The 24,433-nt window shown below is 36.6% G+C and overlaps 1 protein-coding gene across 1 annotated transcript in view; it reads left to right on the forward strand.

Moving 5' to 3' along the window:
• COLEC12 (collectin subfamily member 12) overlaps positions 1 to 24,433 on the forward strand; it is a 242,615-nt gene that overhangs the window by 174,367 nt on the left and 43,815 nt on the right. Inside the window, exon 3 of the mRNA XM_007487639.2 lies at positions 13,682 to 13,804. Within this exon, the coding sequence (XP_007487701.1) occupies positions 13,682 to 13,804 (123 nt within the window). The remainder of the gene's footprint in view (positions 1 to 13,681; positions 13,805 to 24,433) is intronic.

Genomic DNA, 24,433 nt, shown 5'->3' on the forward strand with positions numbered 1-24,433 from the left:
CTTTATCATTAAATGACTTTGTTTAGTGGGGTTTAAGCTTTCTTTAAATAAGTTTTACTCTCTACTGCTCCTCTTTGTTTAATGATGTGATACTAAAAAACCTAAAAAGCCTATCTCTTTAATATCCTACAGTGATTTGATATTCTACACTGGCATTGCTTCTAGCCACCAATAAGTCTCTGATTTCCAGGGTCACAAGTTTGATGACTGAGATTATAGGCCCTTTGGTCTCTTCATTTTGGCCACTGATTTATAGCTTTAATATAGTTACATCAGACATATTTTATCTAGTTTTCCATTTTTTTCTTAAAGATTTCATGATGAATAGGCATGAGGCTTTTGTGTAGTCTACCAGTTTTGTACTCTCTCACTCTTAACTTCCAGGCTATTCCCAATTCCTAATCTCCAACATTTTTTTTACCATCTCTTCTATTCCCACATTTGCACTGAAGGCACTGAGTATCAATATATATGTTTATATAATTGGAAGGGACTTCATGAGTTCTTCCTAAAAGTTCTCAGCCTCTTTACCTTTTACAATGAATGAATGTTGGTAATTAAGCTGTAATTACTTTCATGGTGGTCTTTTACCAAATACTTATCATGAGCACTGCAATATGAGAGGACCAAATAGTTCAGAAAATGATTTTTCTTGTTACCTTTCATTTTGTGATAAAAAATCAACTCCCTTAAGTCCATAGTCTCCTTTATTAAAATGTATAGAATATCAGATGGAAGGGTCTTGGAGATCATCTAGTCCAAATTCTTTATTTTACAGAAGAAACTAAAATAGTATTCTTTCAACTGTGCAATGCTACCTCCCACAATATGTGAAATTTAATCCTTTCAGAATGGAATAGAAAATCACCCACATTATCAATCCAGATAAAAGTGTTACCTTAGTCTGAAATTGCCAGGATGTAGATAGTCTGCCATTCTCAGGGTGACCAAGAGTGCTGTTTCATTGGCTACTCAAACAGCACTGTTATCTTTAGGGAATTGTGCTATTGTTATGCAGAAAGATTTTTCTGACATCTCTTCTACTCTCAGAAAATTACTTGCATAGTGTTTTGCAAGTAAATTTGTTTACAGTTATTCATCTATAAATGCAACTGTTTCTATCACATATAAAAATCATTTTCTTTGTTTAATTCAGTCATTTGGGAAGTACTTGCAAAGAACAGCAACGTTAATGAATGTGCATTTTTTACTAGCCTAATTAAGCTCAGAAAAGAGGTTGGTTGGTTACCAAGCATGAAAGTCTTCAGTGAAATAATTCATGAAATAACCTTTTGTTGTCAGTTGGTCATTTCAGTCCTGTCTGACTCTTCATGACCCCATTTGGGGTTTTTTGGCAAAGATACTAGAGTGGTTTGCCATTTCCTTCTCCAGTTCATTTTATAGATAAGGAAACTAAGGCAAAAAAGGGTTGTGACTTTATAGGGCCACATAGCTAGTAAGTGTCTGAAGTCAGATTTGAACTCGAGAAGATGAGTCTTCCTGACTCCAGGCCCAGCACCTTTCTACTATACCAGCTATTAGCCCCAAGCAGCCTTTTCTAAAGCATAAAGGGGTGGGGATTATAACAGTGGAGGAAGTACCCTCAAAATCTAGAAGGAAGAGTTTAAATTGAATGGTAAATTAGTGCAGTTTTAGGTCCTATTTACTTAGTGATTTTTCTGGGTTTCTTTTCCAGTTTATATCTGGGGATAGTAAAAAAAAAATCATGTTGACCCATGAGTGCATTTTCTACCTCCTCATCTGACTGTCCCATTTTAATAATGAGTATGTGACTAGATGAATGGATTATACTTCAATGGAATTGTTTGTAAGCCGCATTCCCAGTCTTGGTGGTCCCATTAGCCTGTAGAATCACTACCTCCCAGTTTCCTCATTAGTTTTCTGCATTCTTTGGCTCATTTAGGTCATTTCCAGTTAAGTGATTCATTTTTCACTCAGATTTCAGAGCTAAGTCCAAATTTAATTGTCCCAGGACAGTTAGCTAGATTGTTGTTGTAATATCCTAGCACTAAGATCTGTTTGTCTTCTTTTCTGTGTTATAATGCTATCTTATTCTGAGGAGTTCTCATTTTTATTACAGAATCACAAAACTTGAAAGTTGGAAGTGACCTAGGCAGTCATTAAATCCAAGCCACACATGAAAGGAATGCCCACTATAATATATTTAATAGGTGATCCTCCAAGTTCTGCCTAAAAACTTCCATGGAGGACAATTTACTAGCCTCTCAAGATAGTCCATTCCACTTTTGGAGACTTTTCATTGTTAGAAAATTCTCCTGTTATCAAGCCCAAGTTTCTCTCCTTGCAACTTCCTCCTAGTTCTGCCCCTTGGAAATCTAACAAGCAAGTCAAATCTCCCTTCCGCTTGAAAATCCTTCAGATACCCAAAGATAAGTGATCTTGTTTCCCTCAAGTCTTCTTTTCTCCAGGGCAAAAATCTCTAGTTCACTCAACTGATCTTCATCAGGCATGGACTTAAGACCCCTTGTCACTCCAAGTGCCCTCCCTTGGCCACTCTCCAGGAGTTTTTCTTAAACTGAGCTGCCCAGACTGGACACAGAACTAGAAGAAGACTAATGATGTTTTAGAAAATGTAGTAGGACCGTCACTTCTTTTTCCCTCTCTATATGCAACCTAAAATCTCAGCAATTTTTTTGCCTGCCATATTGCACTACTGATTCCAATTGAGCTTACAGTCCTCTGAAACATCCAGGTTGTTTGCAGAATAAGTGTTTTCTAACCATGACTCCCCCATCTTGTATTGATGCACTTACTCTTTTGTTATCCTTGTTGAACTTCATATTATTATTAAACTCAGCCAAGCACCACAGCCTGTCAAAATTTCTAGACAGTAGCATGTTAAGTCTATTCAAGTCTATTCAGGATTTCGAGTCAGAAAACTCAACAAAAGTATTTAGTACCTACTCTGTGCAAGGAAGTGTACTAGACATTGGGAATACAGAGACAAACTGAGAGCGTTTGTTGAGATTTAGATATGTAGCATAAAGAATTGAGATTCCAACTCTGGCACATACTGCTTGTGTGACCTTAGGTAAGTCACTTCACTTTCCAGTGCCTCTAGATAAATGTCTATAGTTGATCTTCATTGGTAGGGGGAATTTCCTCACCTGAGAGTTCCCTATGCCAATTAATTCTGGTCTGCTCGCTATTCCTATCACTAACTGCCTAGGTTTAGAACTAAAAGCATCTTTAGGAATCACTTAGTCCAACCATTTCATTTTACAGATAGCAAAACTGAGACCTAGATAGGGAAAGGATTGTCCTATAATCATACTGGTAAATTTTTTAAAAATAGAGCTGAAGTTCACACCCAAGTTTTCTAATTCCATGTTTATTTGTTATCATGACTGGCATAAAATAGTTTGTGTTTTTTAATTTTTATTTTGGTATTTTGCAGTCAGTCTGCTTATTAAATAGGGGAACATGAGCCCCTAGGAGGGTTAATTTTCAAGGTTTCTGGATGGAAAGGGAACATACAATGCCTTTCAAAATAACCCATGTTTTAAGTTAAATGTGAGAAGATACAAAATAGCTTTAGGGCTATATCTCTTGATCACACTAATTGTTATTTACAAGAAGAGGTTGAAATTTTAAATGGTGGTATGGGGGCAGCTGGGTAGCTCAGTAGCTCAGTGGATTGAGAGCCAGGCCTAGAGATGGGAGGTACTGGGTTCAAATCTGACCTCAAACACTTCCCAGCTGCGTGACCCTGGGCAAGTCACTTGACCCCCATTGCCCAGTCCTTACCACTCTTCTGCCTCCAAGATGGAAGGTAAGGGCTTAAAAAAATAAAAAATAAAATAAAACAGTGGTATCACATTTAACTTACAAACAAACTTGAGTTGCTGGAAAACAGAAAGTCTTCCTTAGATGAAAAGATGTTAGAGTGACACAAACACAAAATTATTCACATACATGATAGGCATGGCCAATTCAAAGTGATATGTTCATTTTGAGACAGCAGCTGTTGTTTAGATACTCACCTTGAAAAAAGATAATATAAAAGTGAAGCATATAAGTCAATATATAAAATATCCAACTTAAAAATACAGAGAGGCCAATGACTATTTTGCACATTTGCTTTCTTAAGCTATGAACTCATATAATCTTATATTTCAATGTTCATTCCCTATCCTCAGGGAATTTAAATTACAAGTTTTGCTCAGTAAACAAATAACTATAATATGAAGTAGATTATATTAAGTGCAAAGAAAGGTCCTAAGGAAATGGATAGATAAGTATCTATGGGTCACAGGAATTTAGTAAGGGTAATTCTGAACATTTTCATGGAGAGAATGATTTCTTGAATAGGATTTTGAAGGAGAAAAGGAATTTTTCTTTAATGAAAGGTGCTATTTCCATCAAAAGCAGTGACTTAGGTCAAAATTGAGAAGAAAAAAAAATAAGAAAAGGATGGTCCAATGATGGCAGATCAGTTTGCTTAGTAGAAATGGAGAGTCAAAAATGAGATGTGGCAAGATAAGAGAAAACCATTTAGAAGAAGGTCTTGAAATCTAAGCTAAGGAATTTAGATGATCTCTGATTAGCAATAGGAAACCTTTGTCAATTACTTGACAATCGAGTGATGTGATCAAGGTGGTATTTGAAAAGGGAATGATTCTTGCCAGTGTAAATTGGGTAGATTAAAAGGAAAGAGGCTAGAGGCAAGCTCATTATAACTTAGTTTTTAATATAATTTCCTCTAAATTTCTCTTTCCATTGCAACCTCTCCTACCTTGTTTCCTTCAACTCCAGCTGTCGGTTAGGCTTTGGCCTGCTGGCATTTGTCATGGTTTTAACAGCTCATTGGTCCCTATGGAGTTTGACTCTGAGCTCTTCCAGTGTACCAGAAACTTCAAAAGACTTCAACAGACACAGCCACATTACTATGGTTTTAGGCTTAACCTGAACAAAAACTCCCAAGAGCCTTGTGGCTTCCCTTCTCCTCCCAACCCACCCACCCCTAATCCCACATTCCCCAGCATTCCTGCCTCACTTAGAAGTACTTCCCCTGAGACATAAACAGCTCTCTTTTTGGCTCTCTAGAAAAAGTCTAAGGCATATGGGCTTTGTCTTGTCCAGGGCAGTAGTAAGGTGATTTAACCCTGTCTCTTATCAGAGATCATGAAAACTCACCCACTTGCAGGGGAGGGAGGAATTGACTGGCCCTTTTAAGAGTGTCCCCGCAAAACATCAACAGAGACAATGCAGTCCATCTAAGACTCTGGCAAAGAATCTGACTTATTATGTCTAGTTTTTGCGACACCTTTCTGAGAAAGCCTTGGCTACCAAAATAAAATACGTTTTGTTTTCTTTTCCTTTTAATGAGTGTCTCCTAATTAAGCCATGGGTCTAACATGCCTGTTTTCAACAATTTCTTCTCCCTGAGTGACTTTGCTTATATTATTCTTTCCCCCTTTGGAGACGAACTCATAAGAAATTCCACTTTAGCTACATATAACTTAAAGAGGTGACCGCTTGCTTGCTGTACACTGCGTGTGCTAGAATGTAGCATAGTGGAAAGAGAGTATTATATATGGAGTCAGACTTCCTAAATCTGAATTCAGATTCCTCCGCTTTTTTTTGGGGGGGGGGGGTCACTTAAACTCTCTGAGCTTTAGTTACTTCATCTGCAAAACTAGATATGAAAGTGGACTAGATTCCAGCTCTGAAGTCTAGGATTTTCTGTAAAATATACCTGATGAGCTTTTCCTCAAAATACCTGTTCAATTTAATGTTCAGTCATTTCAGTCATGTCCAACTCTTTGTGATCCAATTTGGGGTTTTCTCAGCAAAGATACTAGAGCAGTTTGCCATTTCCTTCTCTAACCCAGTTTACAGATGAGGAAACTGAGGCAAATAAGGCTGACTGACTTGGCCAGAGTCATACAGCCAGTAAGTATCTGAGATCAGATTTGAACTCAGAAAGATGACTCTTCCTGGCTCAAGGTCCAACACTCTTTCCAATGTGCCACTTAGCTGCCTGTAGTCTGGTGTACTGTCACAGTCCAAGATACCCAGCAGCCTCTGAGTAACTAGACTGAGGCTGAACTTTTATGTACTCTTTCAATTAAGAGACTCAGGGTTTAATCACAGTAGGGCATTGTTTGATACTGCTATATAATGAAATGATTAGAGCTTTTGAAATGTATCATTAAGACAGCGGACAATTCATTCAGTGTCTGTGGAATAAGATGAACAGAAACTGAGCCAAAAAGAAGACCAATTGGGATATACAAACACACGAGACATCGTGGTTAGGGAGCACAGTCAATGGGATTATCTCCCTCCGTAATGAGAGCATTTGTGTTTGGTACAGGCACCAAGAAATTCTCATGATGAAAATGAAAACCACTTGAAAGAAATAATGGCATTCCTTTGAGACACTATATGCTATGGCAAAGGCAAAAACGTCCCACTAAACACATCTTTGAAAAGGACAGCTTCCATGCCTTTTCTGGTCTGTTTTGTTTTTAATGAATCACAAAGACTAAGTTAGGTTTGGGGCTTTCTACTGTTTCTTCTGGAGATGAAGCTCTATTTGAAGCCAAAACTCCATCCCCTCTAAGTGAATAGAATTTGAAGCTCAGGATAAAAACTGAGGTGTTTGGTCTCCCATAAAACCTTCTTTTTAATATTTTTTCCTAGTCTGAATATATTTTTAGTAAATAAAGAAGCACTGTCTTGCTTTGTTTATTTTACACAGAAGTCATTTTCATTTCCAATCCCTGTCCTGTTCCCATTTTCATGATTTTCCAAATGGTCTAGGAAAATTGGCATAACAAGGGGAATGGATATCCAAAGCAGGCAATGACATTTGGAAAACTAAATTACTCACTAATAAATAAAAAATAACTTTACTAAATAAACATATCTTGTCATTTAGTAGAGGACTATTATAAAAAGGGAAAGCTGATACTTAGTGGGATAAAGTCAAATGTTTCTTATATTTCATTTCTGTTCTAGTGGCATTGAGTAACATTCAAGTGTCTGACTGTGTCCTTAGTCATTGTACCACTTTGTTGCTTTTGAGGACATATTAATTATGAGAGTCAATTTGAATCATCAATTCTGGTCCTAGACCCAGATTTCTCTCCAAGACTTATGGGAAGACACCATCAAACAGTAGATTAATATCTTTATAAAGGACCACATGAAAAAAGAAGTGGCAAGTCTCAGATCCAACCTTGTGGTTTACTGGATTCTGAAACCAACCAGATTTCTGAGGCTTGACTTCAGTAATCTGATCCATGTAATGACCCAGATTAGATGTGCACTTGTGATAATTAAAACAGATCCAGTCACCATCCCTACAAGCCTTACCAAATTTGCCCACTTTCCTAATGAGGAAGGGCATTTGCCAGCATTTATCCACTGTCAGGAAAGAGCCAAATTTCTTTCAGTGATAATGAATATAGAAAAAAAAAAGTTAGTAAACAGACTAGTTGAGTTTGGGAAGTTCAGATTTACTTTGGGGTTTTTTTTGGGTTTTGGGTTTTTTTTTTTCCAAAAAATATTCTGAATCACTGACTGGAATGAAACCCAGACCACAAGCTTAGGGAGGGATCACAAGTTTAGGGAGGGTTCTTTATGGAGAACCATTGAAGAAAGGAATTCTCTTCAGTGCTTTGCTCTGTGCATTATCATTCCAGTAGAGTTTAAAGCAATCTCCTTAAATGTTTCCTCCCTTTCTTCTTTTCACTTTAGATATGTGTCAAAGAACACATTACAAATAGGGTACTTGGAGTTCTGACAGTGGACCAAATTCTCAAACTTTATGGTTCTCCAAGAGGATGGATATTCAAGGAGCTAAACAAGATACCTATAGCTTGAATTAGTCCCCCAAACTTCACCTTGCACCAGAAACTTGGATTCTGTAAGATGTATAAAACAAGAGCCAAAAATGAGTTGAGAGGGAAATGTTCCTAAAGGGCCAAGTGTGAGGACAATACACAGGCTTCCATATGCTGTCTGGGCCTGGTTTTTGATAAGCCAAATCTCTCAGGGGCAAAGGGCAAAAATGCTTCACTTCCTGAAGTAGAATCTCTTATCTGCAGCTCTCTGCAGAACAAACAATCAGGAATCTGCAGATGGGTGTCTTTCTCCTTCCCCCTACCCTCAGGAACCCCCATGTGAGAACAAAGTCCCTAGTATCTTGAAAGTAATGCTAAGAAAATAAACACTACAAAGACTGGTAACTGGGGGATGTCTCTCTTGCATGTTTTTTGTGGCCATCTTGGTTCAAGGAGAAGGGGGGCTCCTCCAGATATATGAGCCAGCAGGATCTCTTTGTAGCAAGCATTAGTGTGTTTGGCCAGATGTCCTCCCAGTGGAGGGCAGAGAGAGAAAGAGAAAACAGAATTCTTATTAAAAATAAGTCGGGGAGGGGGGGAACACAGAGAGAAAGTGTGTCAAGTGGACAGGGCCCAGGAGGTGCCATCTGATATTGATTAAATGCTGATAAAGTCAACAGAGAGAAATGCACATCATGAGGAAGTGACCCTGGCTCTTCGGAATGCAAACTAGTGACAAATGTCTGGGAGCCAGTTTGCATTAATACCATATGTACTTGATACAGTGCTGAGAACCCAAAGCTCAAAGGAACAGCAAAAGAGAGTGGTCTGGCTGAAAGAACACCAGAACAAGGGTCAGAAGACCTGGGTTTTTTGTCTCAGGATTTAGTCCCAATGATTCTTCCACTGATTCGTTCTACAACATTGATCAAGTCACTTTACCTCTCTATGCCTCAGTTTCCTCTCCTATAAAATGAGAAGGTCGATCTATGACCTCTCTAAGGTTGCTTATTACTCTAATAGCTTATGATTAGTAAATTCCCCAACCTGTTCCCCAACAAGTGATTTTCATTTATTATCCTCAGGGGCTTCTTTCAAATAAGGACAATAGATCAAAGAGGAGAGGAATAGAAAAATAATCTATTTGGGTACTAAAATTCAAACAGATTTTTCAAAAGATCATAAATATGTCTTCCAACCTCTCACTATTTGAGATCTTGTCTCAAAAGGCCTATATTTGGGCCTATATTTCACTGTAGAACATGACGACGTGGGCATAAACATGAAGATGATATGTAAAGGAAGGAAAGCACATCCCTACAGTCTTCATTAGCCAATTTCAAAAGCACCTTCATTGTGACATTGAGGTTAGATGATGCCTAATCCCCTTATAAAGAATGCACATTCCTTAAATGGTTGGTTGGTTGTTTGCTGATAAGTTTAAACAATAAAAAAAGAGAGAGCACAGGACTATCAAGACTATATACAGTGTAGGTGAATTTGTAGAAGTGAATGAATGATGCAGCCCGTATCAAAGGAGGTTTGACTTGGGCCTATGTAATACTTGTCAAAGGGAAGAAAAACAAAAGCAAATGTTCCTTTTTCATGCCATTGGAAGTCCTCAGGACAGCTTGGGGAGGGGTTTTGGGGGGCCTCCAACTTTGTCCGATTTTGTTAGTTCATAGTCATTTGTTTAGCAAGTATTTGTCGATGGCTAAATATATGTAAAGCATCATAGGATAAAAAAAGGATCCAAATGAAATCAGGCTACATTCTCTCAGGGCTGTCTTTTATATTTCACTTCAGAGACAGACAGAGACAAAGAGACAGAGGCAGAGGTACAGAGAAAGACAGAGAGAGAATTCTCCAGTACTTAGAGAGGCCCAAAGAATATCTCTTCCTTACCTCTGGCTTGAATCCCCATTGACTGTGTTCTCCCTTTTTTAGGTGCCCTTTGACTAGCCCCCTAGATCCATTTAACCACTTACTATTGGATTCACTTTTACAAAGAAATGTTTACTTCAAAGACAGAACAAGGAAAAATATACAAACATTTCTCCCAATACCTCAAGGATATGATCCATATGTATAGACACACCCTGCATACATACCCATTCTACCTCTGTCCCTGGGAAGGGTAGGGTATTTAGGCCTGCAGTTTAGCTCAGTTTTTATAAAGTAATAGTTCCACCAAATTCAGATCCTAGGCAATTGCTCTTCAGGCTTTTACATCTGGGCTACCTGAAACATCTGGCCTAGATTCCTGGACTCCATGAATTAAGTTTCTAGGTCAGAGAGTCCATTCCCTTCACATAGAACAGAAAAGGACCAAGGAAAAGGTTAAAATCCTAGGCCTGTTTCTTAGGGAATTAGAGGAAGGAGGTGGCCTTCGAGCCTTCCCTCTTACTACATACATAATGTCATCTGCCCTGAAAGAATCCTTCATCCTCTGAGAAGTATGCAGAAAAGCCCCAACTATACTCAGGCAGTATTAAAGATGCAAATAGTCACCCAATGGGGAAAAATGCAGATCTCAGCCATGTGGTAGGCCAATAAAGAATATCCAAGCATGCCAAAGTCCTCTGTCCCCTCAAGAATCAAGTTTGCCCCATAAGAGTGATTCCAACTTAGGTAATTGAAGAATTTGCCAAACCTCCATTATAAATGTGAAAACTTAAAATCCAAATGGAAAAATAATAAATATGCATGAATTAAGTAGCTATGTAAAGAAGCCCATGATTAAATGCCAAAAGAAAAGTCTCAGCCAGACCATAAAAAAGACAAAGAAGATCCATGTCAATCAGAATAGTCAGAAAAGGAATCATGAAACATTTAAAGTTTTTGGTTCTTGAATGAAGAGTATTCAAGATAGATAAAGATCAGGCTGTTTTAAGTATAAAGAACATTCTGAACAAGTTCAGGGTCCAGGAATGTTTGACTTATTCAAACAATAGTGAAACAATTGGTTTGACCTGAGTAAAGGATTCCTCTGCAGAAGAGCTGAGAATTGTATGGGAAAGGTTGGGTCAGATTATAGATTCTGACTTGCTATGCCAAGAAAAATTCACTTTCTATTGTAGTTTATATGGATATTTTGAATGTTTTTAAGTGAAACCATGATATGACAAAATTACTATTTAAGGAAATTCATTCTAGTATGGTATATAGGATGGATTGCAGCAGAAAAATCAGAAAACTAGTTAGAAGGTTGTAGTTATCCAGGAATGAAGTGATGAAGATTTTAGGGTTTTGTCAGTAGGAATGGAGACAAGAATTGTGAATTAACTAATCTTAATGATTATTTGCATTAATCATTCATTAATGCAGGGTCAGGGGTGTGTTGGTGGGAGGCATATAGGAGATGGAATTCAGGGGAGAGGAAGAATCAAAGATGACTCACAAGTGAACTTCTTGAGTAACTGATTAAAAGTGTGGTGGTGCCATTGAAGGAAATAAGAAAGAAAGAATGAGAAACTAGCTGATTTGGCAGGGAATCTAATAAATTCAGTTTTGAACATGTTGGATTTGAGTTGACATCAGGATGTCCAACTGATAACACTGAGTATGCAATTAGAAATAGGCTAGATTTGTATAAGAGTGGAACTAGAGATTGAAAGTCACATGCATAGGAATAATAATTTTAGTAAGTGATAAGACTATCATTTAACAAAAAAACTCTCAGATCTTTTTCCTCTCGGTGAGCTGCTTCTCTTCCCCCAGCCTCTAAATATGTTTGTTACCAGAATTCCTTTTTTGAGAGCATCTCATCCTTGACTTTACAAAAACTTAGGCCACAGGGTTCTAGCTATCCTTTCCATGAACTCTGAAATTCATCCCCTTCATCCTTTTCTCTATACTCTCTCTTCTTGGCAACTACCTCTATTTCAATGGCTTCGGTTATCACTTCTATATAGTTGACTCCTATGCAGTATCTCCAACCTCTGAGTTCCATTCTTACATTTCCAGCTAGATATCATCAACTAGGTGTCCTGCCAACATCTCAAACTCAATATGTCCAAAACTGACCTCATTTCCCTTTGAAAACTATCATCATTTCTCTATTTTTCCCATTGTCACCACCATTCTTACAATCACTTGAACTAAAAAACCTTTGAACCATCTTTAACTCATTTCTCTCCCTACCTTTAATCAATTACCAAGCAACTGTTTTCCTCTCCCCAAAAGAAAAAAAGCTGGGGATGGCGGGGGGGGGGGGGGGGGGAATTGCTTTGCATGGAACTTGATTCATGCTTCTCCATGCAATCAAGTTGATTATTCCTTGCAAAATGAACAATCAAGGCATTGCTCAGCAACTATCTGATCCAAATTGTTACGCAGCCAAATCACCAGAGTGAATCCATTCTACTTTTGTCTACAGTCCAGAGACATGTGACACAAGGAGGCATAGGTGTGCCCAAGAAGTTAAATTTCAGTTATTTTAACATTCTGTTTTTCTCATCATTGTACAATAAACAGGGCTGAAGATGCCTTTCCACCAAAGAATGTTGCTATGTATAAAATCTCAAGTTGAAGAAGAATAACTTCAGCTGTGACTTAATCCACATCATTTATCCATTAAGAAATACTGAGCATAGTCACAATAGATTAGTCCTTTACGTACTGTTGCTCCCAAGGGACACTATTAATAAGGAAAACAGGTCAAGAAAACAAATATATTCTTGATCAACATATTCTTTATAACATGATTTTCACATTAAAATATCTAATGTCTGTCTCCTGTGTTTCTCATCAGTTGGATGGAAAGTTCCCCTTTTATGGTTTACTTTCTGAAGGTACTTATAGAAATGACAGCTGGTTACGACTCAGAGCAGTATGTTTTTTAACAGGTTGAAATTACTATACCCTAAAACATTACTTCCTCTCACTAAGAAAGCAAAATCGCAAAACCACACCATAATTTATAGGACTAGTATTCCATTTTTTACATATCTTCACCGTCCAAACAAATGGCCAGTTAGACATTTTAGTTTTTAAATGATCTGTGTTTTTTACTGAGAAGCAGATCAGCCTTAGAATCAGGAAAACATGGGTTCAAAACCTGCCTCTGACATATACTGACTGTGTGACCCTTAGGAAAGCTATTTAACCTGTCAGTTCCTCAGTGAGCCTCTAACCCATATCTCATTCCATTACATTTTCCATGGGACTATCTAGACTCTTAGGGGTAGCAAGGTAGTACAGTGGATAGAGTGCCGGGCATAAAGTCAGGAAGACTCATTTTACCAAGTTCAGATCTGACCCCAGGCACTTGCTAGTTGTATGACCCTGGGCAAGTCACTTAACCCTATTGACCTCAATTTTCTCATCTATAAAATGAGCCAGACAAAGAAATGGCGAACCATTCTGGTATCTTTGCCCAATGTGGCCATAAAGATTCAGACACAAACTGAAATGACTGAACAACAACAACAATAAAATCTAGACACTTCGATTTGTGTTAAATTTTTTCTTTTGTCCAACAACTGGACCAGAGCTTTGAAATACCTTTGTCATAGAGATTTTCACTGAAATATTACTGCAATGAGATTTTGTTCATACAGTGAAATAAATCCATGAACCTGACTATTGCATATGTATAGTTTCTCCAAGAGCTTTGTATTGCTAACATGATACACAAGGAATGTATCCATTTTAAAATACTATTTGTAGTATAGAAGCACAAATGTAATATTTTTATAGATTATATATGTATATGTACACATACATATGTAGTATGTGTGTGTGAAATCCTCTTAATCAATCTGTTTGTTTAAATACCTACTCGAGTATGAACTTTGAAATAACACTTCTGGGCACAGTTTTTAAAATATATTCTTTTCTTGCAGGTATTCAAGAAGGAACACAATGTACCAAATGTAAAAATAACTGGGCACTGAAGTTTTCTATCATATTATTATATATTCTGTGTGCCTTGCTAACAATCACAGTAGCCATCCTGGGATACAAAGGTATGTAGAGTATGAATTTTCCTTTCCAACAGCAAGTTCTATAACTATGGAATAAAAAGGAATTTATCCACAAGTATAAAAATTAAGTGTCTTACTTGTAACGAACTTAGTGACAGAACTTCAGGCCCTACCTATACCTTTGTTACTTCCGGCCAGCTATAATGCCTACGGGGAAAAGCATCCCCAGCCTCATTTCAGAGATTCTCCCCCACGTAGGGGAGGATTTTTGTTTTCCAGGTCTTTCAGGTTGTACAATTTTCCTTTTCTGCTAAGTGAATTATCATTTCCAGCTACGCTTTCTTCCTCTGCCTTTTCCTGTACTATCTTAGTGGTCATATAAAAACCTTGGAGCCAGCACACAGTAAAACCATAGTGATGATGGCCAAATAAAATAAAAAATCTCCATGGCTACTAGTTCCTTCAGCCAGTGTCCACACAGCCTTTTCCCCCTTTTCTCCTCACTAGATTTACTGTGGTCATGGTTGGTTTTGGCTAGTTTGATGTCTATATCTATGATACAATATAAATGCTTCCAGGAAAAAGTTGAAAGATAATATAGGTGGAAAAGGGAGCTGCAATTCAGTTAACTTTCCTGAATTAAAAGGAAAATAAGATTTTTTTTTGTTTTTTTTCCCCAATCATCTGATTTCCCTTTCATTTCATACTTCATAGAATTCTAATTCTAATCAGGTTGAGTAAAATTTTCTTCTCTAGTTTGAGCATTTCCCCCCCTTTCTATGACTAAAAGCAAAAGTATCATGATTCAAAGTCACCAGTGCAAAACAACAAAGAATTATGGAACTCTTCTGAGACACATCCATGTTAGACAGGCTCATTTCTCTGATTTCAACACACAGACGTGGACAGAGTCTAGTAACCTTAACTCGACAGCCAGCTTCAGCTGCCTTCCCTCAGACTGACAGATTATGCAATTGCCATAAGAAAAGGAAAAGTCAAAGACTTACTTCCTCTCCTTTCCCTATGCCCATTGCAGCTGCTTTGGGAGTGGAGGATTGGGGTAGGGCAATTTTCCTAACTATGCAAGTGTCTTAGACATTTCTTCACACCCTTCATGTTCTTCAGAATCATATAGTGTAGGAGCAGCTGGGTAGCACAGTGAGTGGATAGAGTGCCAGACTTGGAGTAGGGATGACCTCCGTTCAAATTTAGCCTTAGACACTGCCTGGCTGTGTGATCCTGGGCAAGTCACTTCACTTGGATTGCCTAGCCCTTGTTGCTCTTCTGTCTTAAAACTGATACTACCATAGGCGGTAAGGGTTTAAAAACAAAATGTGTTCTACAACACCTGTCATATGCAAGGCTAGGTATTTTACTGAAGTATTCTTCAGTCTCTCCTCTAATGCCAGGTATACTCAAAATAAAGCATAAAGTGGAGTTTCCCATTTATTCTCTGATGAATTGAGACAGTGAAGAATTGGGAAAATTACTGGATCTTTTATTCCCTTTCAGCTGTGATAGCCTGACCTAAATAAAGGATATCTATATTTTATAAATGAGGTGCAACAAATAAAAGTGATTCATACTCAAGATATGGGGAGATATGTATTATATACATATATATTCTCTTACATATAGGCATATATTAGAGAATCATAGTTACCTGAAAGTGGTTCCACCCTCTAAAAAAACCACTAGAAAAGGAACGTTTTCTTTTATTCTGAATGATTCAGCTTAGCAGATTTTGACAAATTACTCATCTTTCCATTTATTTCAGTCTGTGTAAACATGATTAGCAGTGGCAAAGCTGTGAACTAAAAATCAAGCAGTCACAATTAAATGTTGTTAAGTCTCTGTAGGGGGCTCCTATAGAGAAGTATATTAAGCCCTTGGAGTATATGTTAAAGAAAGACAAGGCACAGTCCTTTCCTTTGAAGAGCTTACCTCTGTCTAACATTTGACCAATTTTTAGTTTTCTTAGGAAATGATTCCAAAAAAATTTTGTGCCTTCTTAAGGCACAAGAAAAAATCCAAAAAGCAAGACTCTCTGAGATTTTTAAATGTTATTCCCTCCATTTTTATGACCTTAGAAAGGAAGAAGAGTGAACAAAAAGACCACCTGGGCTCTTTCCTGGATCTTTACTGCAAGCACCCCCTCATTCTCCAGGTCACTGTATGTTTGGTCTCATATAGTTCTCCTGTTCCCTTTATTTTTTTTAAGCATTACGCTCAAAAGTACAACTTTCTTGAATAGTTCTTGCCTACTTCCTTTCTTTTCAGTTCAGTTATTTACAAAAAACTGCGTATCCCATGGCTGTGCTATGGTCTTTCTCAATGAGGAGACAGTTTCAGTGACCAGATTACATAGGCAGAACCTTAAGCCAAATACTTCAAAGACTTATTTTAATGTCACATGTTTGTTCTGAATGTACTGGATCTTGAGTCTTGGGGAAATATATTCCAAAGGAACTTTTGAAATTCCAACTCCTGACCTTCCCCATTCACCTCCACCCATTCTCCCTTTTGTTTTCTTCCCTTTCAGCAGACCCAAAATTGGCCTTTTCAAAAAAAAAATATTGTTATTGCAGCAAAAGGTTTATGTGAACAGCAGGGATTCTTCTAAACTCTTCACTTAAGATGTCCTCAATATGCCCATGATTTATAGATCACAATGCTGCTTTGAAAACTTCATTTATTGCAAATTCTTTGGATACCCGAGGGGAAGAACAAAACGCACAAATTCATAAAGTTTTGTGCATTGTTGTTACCTTTCACTGAAAGTGTTTACCTGTATATACTCTCCCCTAGCCTTTGTAGTTCAGCAAAGCACAAGAGTAAAGTAGATAAAATAAACCATCTATAATTTTAACTTGCCATTCAATCCACTCTAGCAAACATATATTAGGCACTTACTGGGTTCAAGGTATTATGTAAGGTCGGGAGATATGAAGACAAAAACAGCTCCTGCCTTCAAGGAGCTTATATTCTACAGGGGGTGAACAAAAAGACCACCTGGGATCCTCCTTGGATCTTTAATGCAAGGATCTCCTCAACTTCCAGGTCACTGAATATGAATGTTTGGCCTTATACAGTTCTCTTGTTCTTAGATATTGTGTTTAAATGTACAACTTTCTCAAAAAGATAATTATTTTTAGATATTGTGTTCAAATGTAGAACTTTCTTGAATAGATAAATTAATACAAAGTATAATTTGAGGAAGGAGGAGGCATTAGCAAGTGGAGATGAGAGGGGAAGTCGGGAAAGATTTCAAAGCAGAGGTGACTTTTTTTTTAATTTAGAATAATTTTCCATGGTAACATGATTCATGATTCCCCCCCCCTCCTTTCTTTCCCCCTCCCAAAACTCACAAGCAGTTCCACTGGGTTATACATATATCATTGTTCAAAACCTATTTCCATGTTATTGATATTTGCAGTAGATTCTTTAACATCAAAACCCTAATCATATCCCCATTGAACCACGTGATCAAATCATATGTTTTCTTCTGAATTTCTGCTCCCACAGTTCTTTCTCTGGATGTGGATAGCATTTGTTTCTCAGAAGTTCCTCTGAATTGTCCTGGGTCATTGCATTGCTCCTAGTAGAAAAGTATTATATTCAATTGTGCCATAATGTCTCAGTCACATAGGTGACTTCTGAATTGAGCCTTGTCAAAAGATAAAGATTCTAAAAAGCAGATATGAATTATTATTCATCCAAAGCACACTGCCACATAGCTGAAGTATATCTGCATATTTTGAATTATTAATCAAGAAAACCATTGCAGGAATTTTTCTAGGAAAAAAGGAGAATCAATTAATTTCAGTTGAAAGAGACCCAAGAGAACATTTACTGTATGAAAAAAAATCCCTTCTGTGGTCATATTAAATAGAAAATTTTGAGCCTTAAAGACTTCCAGGGAATAGAAACTTATCTACCTCCCATTCTACATTTGGACAGTTCCAATTGTTAGGAAGATTTTCTTCACATCAAGAATAAATTTGCTTTTTTGCTACTTCCACTCGTTACTCCTAGTAATATTAATAAAAGGAAACTAGCATGAAGGTTTGCTAAGCACTTTACAAATATTATCCAATTTTGTCCTCACAACATCAAAGGGAATTAATGCTATTACACACTGAAATAATTTTGCTAATTTTTTCTCCCTTTTGCAGAGGAGGAAACTGAGGCAGTTAGAGATTAAACAACTTACCAGGATCACAAAACCAGTATATATGTGAGGACAAATTTTAACTCTGGTCTCCCTGACTCCAGATCTAGTATTCTGATCTGTCCTGCTTAATTTTGAAAAGAGGCATTCTAATTCCTCTGAGTCTTTTCTTCTCTAATCTAGAAATACCCTATTCCTTGAGTGGCATGGACTCAATACCCTTCACTGTTTAGAGATTCTCCAACTTTTCAATGCTCTTCTTAAAATGGATCCCCAGAAGAATGCAATACTCCAAATGTAGCCTCATCTGAACACAATATAGTGGAACTATCATCAACTTATTCCTGGAATTTTTGATTCTCTTAAAAGTCACAAGCACTTTTTTAGCTGCCACATCAAACCATTTACATGTTTGAGTTTGTGGTCCACTAAAATCCCCATAAAATGTTTAGATAACCTTTCCCCTACAAAGATCTCCCTCATCTTGTACTTGGAAGAGAGATTTCTTTGAAGCCTAATGTTACACTTTATATTCATCTCTATTTTCATCTTGTTAGAATTGGCCCAATAAGCTAGCCTGTCAAAATCTTTTTTAATCCTGACTCAGTCTTCCACTGTGTTTATTATCCCTCCCAGCTTTCTACCATCAGCAAACTTGGTAACAATGCTATCTGAGCCTTTATCCATTTTATTAATAAAATTGTTAAGCAGATGTGAATTAAGTACACACACCTGGTATATTCTACTAGTTATCCTCCCAAATTGACATAAAACCATAATGACTACCCTTATCATATGGTTATTCAACCATTTCTGAAACCACCTAATTATACTAATATCTAGTCCAAAATATTCTATATTTTCCACATTAGAAGCTTTGTCAAATGTTATAAAACAGAAACACACAGAAAAAGAGAGAGACAGAAGCAAAGATAGATGAATGGAGGGAATAGAGAGAGAATGAAGAGGAGAATGAGGAAGGGGAGGAAAAAAGTGAGGAAGGAAGGAAGGATAACTGGAAAGATGGAAGGAAGGATGAATGGATGTTAGAGCTGTCCTTGATGAAGTCATGTTGGCTCTTTGTGATTGTCAAATCTTTTGCTAGATGTTCTCTAATCAGCGCTTTCATAATACATTCCATAATTCTGACAGGTATTGAAATCAATATGACTGTTCTATAGTTTATAGGCTCCATTTTCTCCCTTTTCTTGAAAATCAGAACATTTTGCCCATTTCTAATCATGTTGCACCTTCCTCATACTCCACCATCATTCAGAAATCACTAAGAATGGTTCAACAATTACACAAAGACTTTGACTTTACCAAAATAGAAATAGCCATTAAATAAGAAAGATTGAAGATATGTATTTATATACATAAACTAGAGGATTATGATACAGCTGTTGTTGGGATCCAGGCCATGAATCAGTCTCATAGCAAGACTTTTTTTTTTAATTTCCATAATTCAACCTCATTGGATAAAAGCCAGTATTTTTACTTCAGTACTTTTAAAATCTATGATGTCATCAGTGAGTGTAATCTTATCACCAATGCATGTTGCTATTCATGTTTTCCTATAATTTTCCTATAATTACTCCATGGATGACATCCAATGCTTCTTTTTGTTCTTTATTTTGGGGTACCATTGTACCACCCAGGCTGTTTACCATTTCTTTTTTAATCAGACAAATTCCTAATTAGACCTTTTACTATACTTCTTAAGTGTAAGTCATCAGTAACATTATATTCTATTTATGTCCACCATGCACTTTCCTTTGCCCTTTGATTTATGATTTTATTTCTTCTGAGATCATACTCTTTCATATTTGGAAGCCATATAAAATCACCAGGAGAATACAGGATTAAAAGAGAGTCCTGCTGAATTTCACTCATAGTGAATAAGACCTTTTTGGAGGATCCAATATAGATGCATATTTGGGGAGGAAGGTAACAAGCCAGACATTGTGCTAAACATTTTACAAGTATCACCTTCTTGTATCCTCACAAAAATTCTATAATGTAGTTGTTATCATGATCCCTATTTTACATTGAAGAAACAGAGATTAAGTAATTTGTTCAAGGTCCACAGCTAGAAAGTATCTGAGGTTAAATTTGAACTCAAGTTCTTCCTACTCCCAGACACAGTGCTCTATAAGCTGTACCATCTAGAGGCCACACAGTACCATCTCACTGGCCTGCTGGGAGATAAATCCATTCTATTCCTTCCCTCTCCACTTTATCCTCCATGAAGCTAATTTTGTAGGGTTTTTAATGCAATCGTGCCACTGGACCCAGGCTTCCAACGCCAAGAGAGTGGGACTGTCTCTGTGCATTGACTTTTCTGCTTAAATCTTCATGCACAAGTGTCTTTGTGCCCAAAAACGCACAAAGACGATCGTCATCCTCGGTTACCAAGAGACTACTACCATACCATCAATCAGTCAATATAATTTTTAATCACTTATTGTTACAGAGAACTGGGTTGTATTTGAGGGGACATACAGAGTGCAAATAAGAAATGGTTATTGCTATCTTGAAGCTTATAGTTTATTGGAACATATTACTATGTGCTTATTAGATGCATGTTGACTGGATGAGAGTGGTACTCACAACTTGCTGTAATACATAATATTAAGTGATAAGAGCTTTAGAAGGCTGCACAAATAAATGTTACTTAATAGATCTGGACTGTATATAAATCTGGTCATTTCACTTCTCTGCTCAGTCATCAGTTGTCAATTTGTCACCTAATAAGTAAAATAGCCGATGTATAACCATTGGTTCCACTCATATTGATTAAGTATCAAGAGATATGGAAGAAGATGCCCACGTACATTAAGTGGACTCAGTAAATAATTTACAAACATATAAAGAAAGATGCAGGATAGGCACCCTTAGATGGGTTTTGTTCTGCATCATTGAAAGAAGTACTAGCCTCATGAAATCACAGATTTACCAATGTATCAAAAATGAAATCAAATTTAAAGTTCTTTTACTGAAATTTAAGACTCTTAGTGCAAAAAGAAAGGGAATTGTTCCTGAAAAGTGACACTGCCACATAGGGACAGTAATTATAGGAAGGAAACAGATGCCAAGAGGAAACAATATGGTTTTGCTATCCCTACTGACCTACAATTGCTTTGGGAGCAAAGAGCTGGTATCTTGGAGATGCAGCCAGAAGCTTTCTCCAATCTAAACCACGATATACTCAACTAAAACTTGTATCTACTTTTTAAGACAAAGATCTGGCGTGGCACTAATAGGAAGCTGCCTCATTGCCAGCCAGTGCCACATAATATTTTGCTCTGTACTTCTCTAATGCATTTATATCTTTTTTAGATTTTTGAGTGTGTGCATATCACATATTCCCCTACTTGACACCAAGTTAAATGAGGACAGGAACTCTAACTTTCAATCTCTCCTAGAATCTTACACAGGGCTCTGAATATAGAAGATGATTCATAAATAGATTTAACTTAATTAATTTGAACTTAGAGCTGAAAAAAAAATTAAAGATTATCTTGCCCAACCTCCTCTTCTACAGAGAAGGAAACTGAGATTTTTTTTTTATAGAAACCCTTACCTTGTGTCTTGGATCAATACTTGTGTTGATTCCAAAGCAGAAGAGTGGTAAGGACTAGGCAATGGGGGTCAAGTGACTTGCCCAGAGTCACACAGCTAGGAAGTGTCTGAGGCCAGGTTTGAACCTCTCATCTCTAGGCCTGGCTCTCAATCAACTGAGCCACCCAGCTGCTCCCTAAAACTGAGATCTCAATAGTCATAGACATGAAGTGAATTGCCTAAAGCAAAAAAGTTATATGACAAAACTGGGAATAAAATTAGAGTTACTGATTTCCCTAGTGTTCTTTCTATTACACTATTCTGTTCTCCTCTTCATACTTTTAATCCCTGAAGAAGTACCCTCAGTATAATAGATGTGTAATAAGTATTTGTTGATGATTAGTAGAAATATCATGTTTCTACTTTTCTTTAAAGTAGTTTTCCAGTACCTCATTATGGTATTGAGGTGACCTGGCATTCTCAAAGACTATATCAGGAAAACACAATCTCTTATAAATCTAACCAAGCTTTAAAGGCTCTACTTATGGTCCTGGTAATATAATGTGTGCTTCATTCAAAGGCCCATCACTATAAATTTGACTACTAAAATGATGAAATTATTGTCAATAGCAACTTAGAGAAGTTTATTAGATTTCAGTCTATATCAGTGAAGAGACTATGCTACTAAAAAAAAATCCTCAATTTGTCAAAATATTGAAGCACTAACAGAATCCTTAGAGTGTTTGCCACTTGGTTGGAGAAACAACTTTATTTATGCCTAATAAATGCTTAATACTTGCAGCAAGATTATGATGTGAATAGTAATGACTAAACCCAGTTCCTCTGCACCAACTCAAAACAATGTCAAATGCACCAAGTAAAATAAAAGAACAAGAAAAAAGAAAAATGAAAAAACTCACAGAAAAAAGAATGGCAGGAAAAATAATAAAAAAAAGGAAATGAGTAAGCAAAAGAAACCACTCTAGTAGTACATGAATATTAAGAGTGCAGCAAAATCTTCAGAAGGAAAACCAGAAGTTACAACAATCATTTAATCAATAAATAAACACTTAAGTGCCTACTATGTACCAGACATTGTGTTCATTGTGTTAAGAGCTAGAGTTACAAAAAGAGGCAAAAGATAGTTCCTGCCCTCAAGAAGCTTTCAATCTAATGGGGAGAAAAATGTAAAAAAAAAATATATATATATATACAAAGTAAGTTATATAGAGGATAAATAAGAAATAATTAACAGAGTGAAAGGACTAGAATTAAGAGGAGTTAGAAGATAGGGTTTTAGTTAGGACTTAAAGGAAGCTAGGGAGGTCGGTAGTTGGATTCCAAGCCTGGGGAAAAGTGAGAGAAAATGCCCAGCCAAAAGTTACCTTGTAGAAGAAAGAACAGATATACTAAAAGAATGTCCAGAGTGATTTGGAGTCATAGTGAATATAAAAAGAAAGATCTGCCTCTATAAGACTAGAAACAGTTTTACTGAAGGAAGAGTTCAAGATGATGATAATTGACATTTATTGACATGATAACTGATAAAATGGGAAAAGTGGTGGAAGAGGTCCATTAAGTAATGAACTCTTGAGGAATAGGATGGCTCAGGTAGAATGAAAAGTGAAGATACTAAAGAACAAATTAATAGAGAAACCTTTTTTTATTGAAAAATTGGAAGAATATAGATTAAGTTTCTACCAACCAAAGAAAAAAGAGCTAGAGAGTAGAATGCAGTCAGAAAATCATAGCATTATTAGTCTTCCAGAAAAACATAAAGAAACAAATAGTCCAAGTATTAAAGGAAATAATTTTTTAAATCGCCTGGCTATATTGGAAATAGAGGACAGGATGACAATCAATAGGATTGGAAAGAGTAGAATCCTTTGTTTAATACATTAAGTGATAGGATTGTCAACTTCTAGAGTTTTAACATCAAATATAGAGACTTGAAAGCAGCCAAGAACAAGCAATTTATGTTATCAACAGACTAATTTCAATAGCTCAAGACTACTAAACAAAGACAAGGTACTATAATGAAATACAGAGTAAATCAAAGGAAACTGACCATCACTGCAATATTAACTCTCCTATGAAACTTAAAGAGGCTCCATCATAGGAAAAATGATTCCTCAATGATATCAGAAACTTTTATTCTGAAAACTGAGGATTTGATACGAGCTTTAACCATGACTTAATAATAAACAAGCTTAGAAAAGGAAATTTTGAAAATTAAAAGGTGAGATTAATAATTTTAAAACTAAACTCATCAAGAAAACTAAGAACTGCTTTAGAGACAATAAAATGAAATTACTGAAATCAAGAATATAAAAGACAAATTCACAACAGTAAAGGAAATAAAAGAAAATTACCAGAAACTACTCTACCTAATTATATGGCAACAAAACCAGCAGTGTAAATGAGCTATATGAATAGCTTAAAAAGTAAATAAAATACTAGAAATATCAAAATAAGAAACAAACTACCTAAATACCTCAAAAAATAAATAAATTCCTCAAGGAGAAACTCCAGATACAAATGGAATAGTGAATTCTATCACAGATATAGAAATCAAATTGTATCTATTGTAGCAATTAAAATTAGTTTCTCTGATAAAGATATTATATTTTTTTAGGTTTATTAAAGATTAAGAAATAAAAGAAAATACAAATAAGAAAGCATGTGCCTAAGAGGGCCAAAAGGCCCATTCAATTTCACTTACTATATGTTGAGAGATGCGTATGCTTGGAAGCGGAAGCAGGGGGAGAGAGAGCTCAGTAGGCTTTACAGCCAGTTTAAATAGAAATTTTTATCTCATCCAGGTGGTGATCTCACTGAGATTAGAGGGCATCTTGGGAACTAGAGCAAGGACTTCTGGGGATTGAAGTCTGGGGTTCAAATCTCCATTTTTACATTCTCCATTTGATTGTTTGAGAAAA

The sequence above is a fragment of the Monodelphis domestica genome, chromosome 3 (genome assembly GCF_027887165.1).
Source record: "Monodelphis domestica isolate mMonDom1 chromosome 3, mMonDom1.pri, whole genome shotgun sequence".
NCBI classification, from domain to species: domain Eukaryota; kingdom Metazoa; phylum Chordata; class Mammalia; order Didelphimorphia; family Didelphidae; genus Monodelphis; species Monodelphis domestica.